The sequence below is a fragment of the Parus major genome, unplaced genomic scaffold (assembly GCF_001522545.3).
Source record: "Parus major isolate Abel unplaced genomic scaffold, Parus_major1.1 Scaffold325, whole genome shotgun sequence".
Classification (NCBI taxonomy): domain Eukaryota; kingdom Metazoa; phylum Chordata; class Aves; order Passeriformes; family Paridae; genus Parus; species Parus major.
Genome location: NW_015379278.1, coordinates 34,013 through 35,155, shown reverse-complemented (window position 1 = coordinate 35,155; position 1,143 = coordinate 34,013). Strand labels below are relative to the sequence as shown.

Here is a 1,143-nt window from a genome sequence, read left to right as displayed (position 1 = left end):
AAGGATTCCATCCCAGGAGAGGGGAGGTGCAGACAGGAATTCCCGGAGCTGCGCTTCCCTATGGAAATCGGGGCTGGAAATTCAGGATTTGGGAGCTCAGACAGCTCCAGCTCCAGCCACAAATCCAGGAGAAAATCCCCTGAAAAACCAGGAATTTTTTTTCTCCTGGGCTAAATTTTCCATGCTCGGTTGAGGAATCCTGGCCAGGCAGTGATTCCAGCAGGAATTCCCGGAAAAAAGGGAGGAATAATCCCAAGGAAGACTCACTTGCTGACGGGATTTTTAATTCCCTGCCCGTCGGATCCCAATCCCTCTCCTTCCTTCCATCCCATTTTCATCAGCATTTGGTATCCGATGTTTTCCACCGTCAGCTTGAATTCCTTGTACTCGGAATAATCCGGCTCCCGGCCTTCCTGTGATGGGAAAAACGGGATTTTAAATCCCCAGGGATCACAGGAAAAGGGGGAAAAGCAGCTCCACCCCTTCCCCCCAAAATGGGGATTTTTGGGAAAGAATTCCCAGAATTTCAGCCCTGAGGAGGATCCAATAACGGCTCTGGAATTCCAGGTTGTTCCCTGGTTCTGGTTTTGAGGCTGAATGGCAGGGAATGGCAGGCTGGAAAACTGGGATGAGGCAGCTTCCCGGAATTCCAGGCTTTGGGAAGGATTGGGAGCTGTTGGAGTTGTGGGGTTGGGGTTTCCCTGCAATCAGCTGGAGAAAAATTCCCGTTTTTTTCCCAGCTTGGAGCTCAATGATCCCAGAACCGAGTGGGAGCTTTGTCTGGAATTCCAGGGAAATCCCAATCCGTGGAATTCCAGAGTGGAAAGGATCCTTCAATCCCATCCAGCCCCTTGGGCAGGGACGCTTCCCACGATCCCAGACCGCTCCAAACTCTCCTTGGACACTCCCAGGGACGGGACAACCACGGATCCTTCTGGAATTCCCTCCCAGGGATGGAATTTTCCCCAAACAGAGCGGGAATCGCTCCCTGTTTTCCTGCCTGGAGCAAGGAGAGCATTCCCAGAATCCCAGAAATCCCCACCTTGAGCGCCTTGAAGGTCTCCATGAATTTTTCCAGCTCGTCCGGAGGGAGGAAATCTCCGATGAAATGTTTCCCTCGGCCCATCTGCGTCAGCTGCTCCG

At 52.5% G+C, this 1,143-nt stretch overlaps 1 protein-coding gene across 1 annotated transcript in view; it reads right to left on the bottom strand.

The window, feature by feature from the left end:
- Nucleotides 1-6: 6 nt before the first annotated feature.
- SUGP1 (SURP and G-patch domain containing 1) overlaps nucleotides 7-1,143 on the bottom strand; it is a 14,499-nt gene continuing 13,362 nt past the window's right edge. The window contains exons 8-9 of the mRNA XM_033511531.1: nucleotides 1,043-1,135; nucleotides 7-413 (exon numbers count right to left, since the gene is read on the bottom strand). Coding sequence (XP_033367422.1) covers nucleotides 264-413; nucleotides 1,043-1,135 — 243 coding nt within the window. The 3' untranslated portion in view covers nucleotides 7-263. The remainder of the gene's footprint in view (nucleotides 414-1,042; nucleotides 1,136-1,143) is intronic.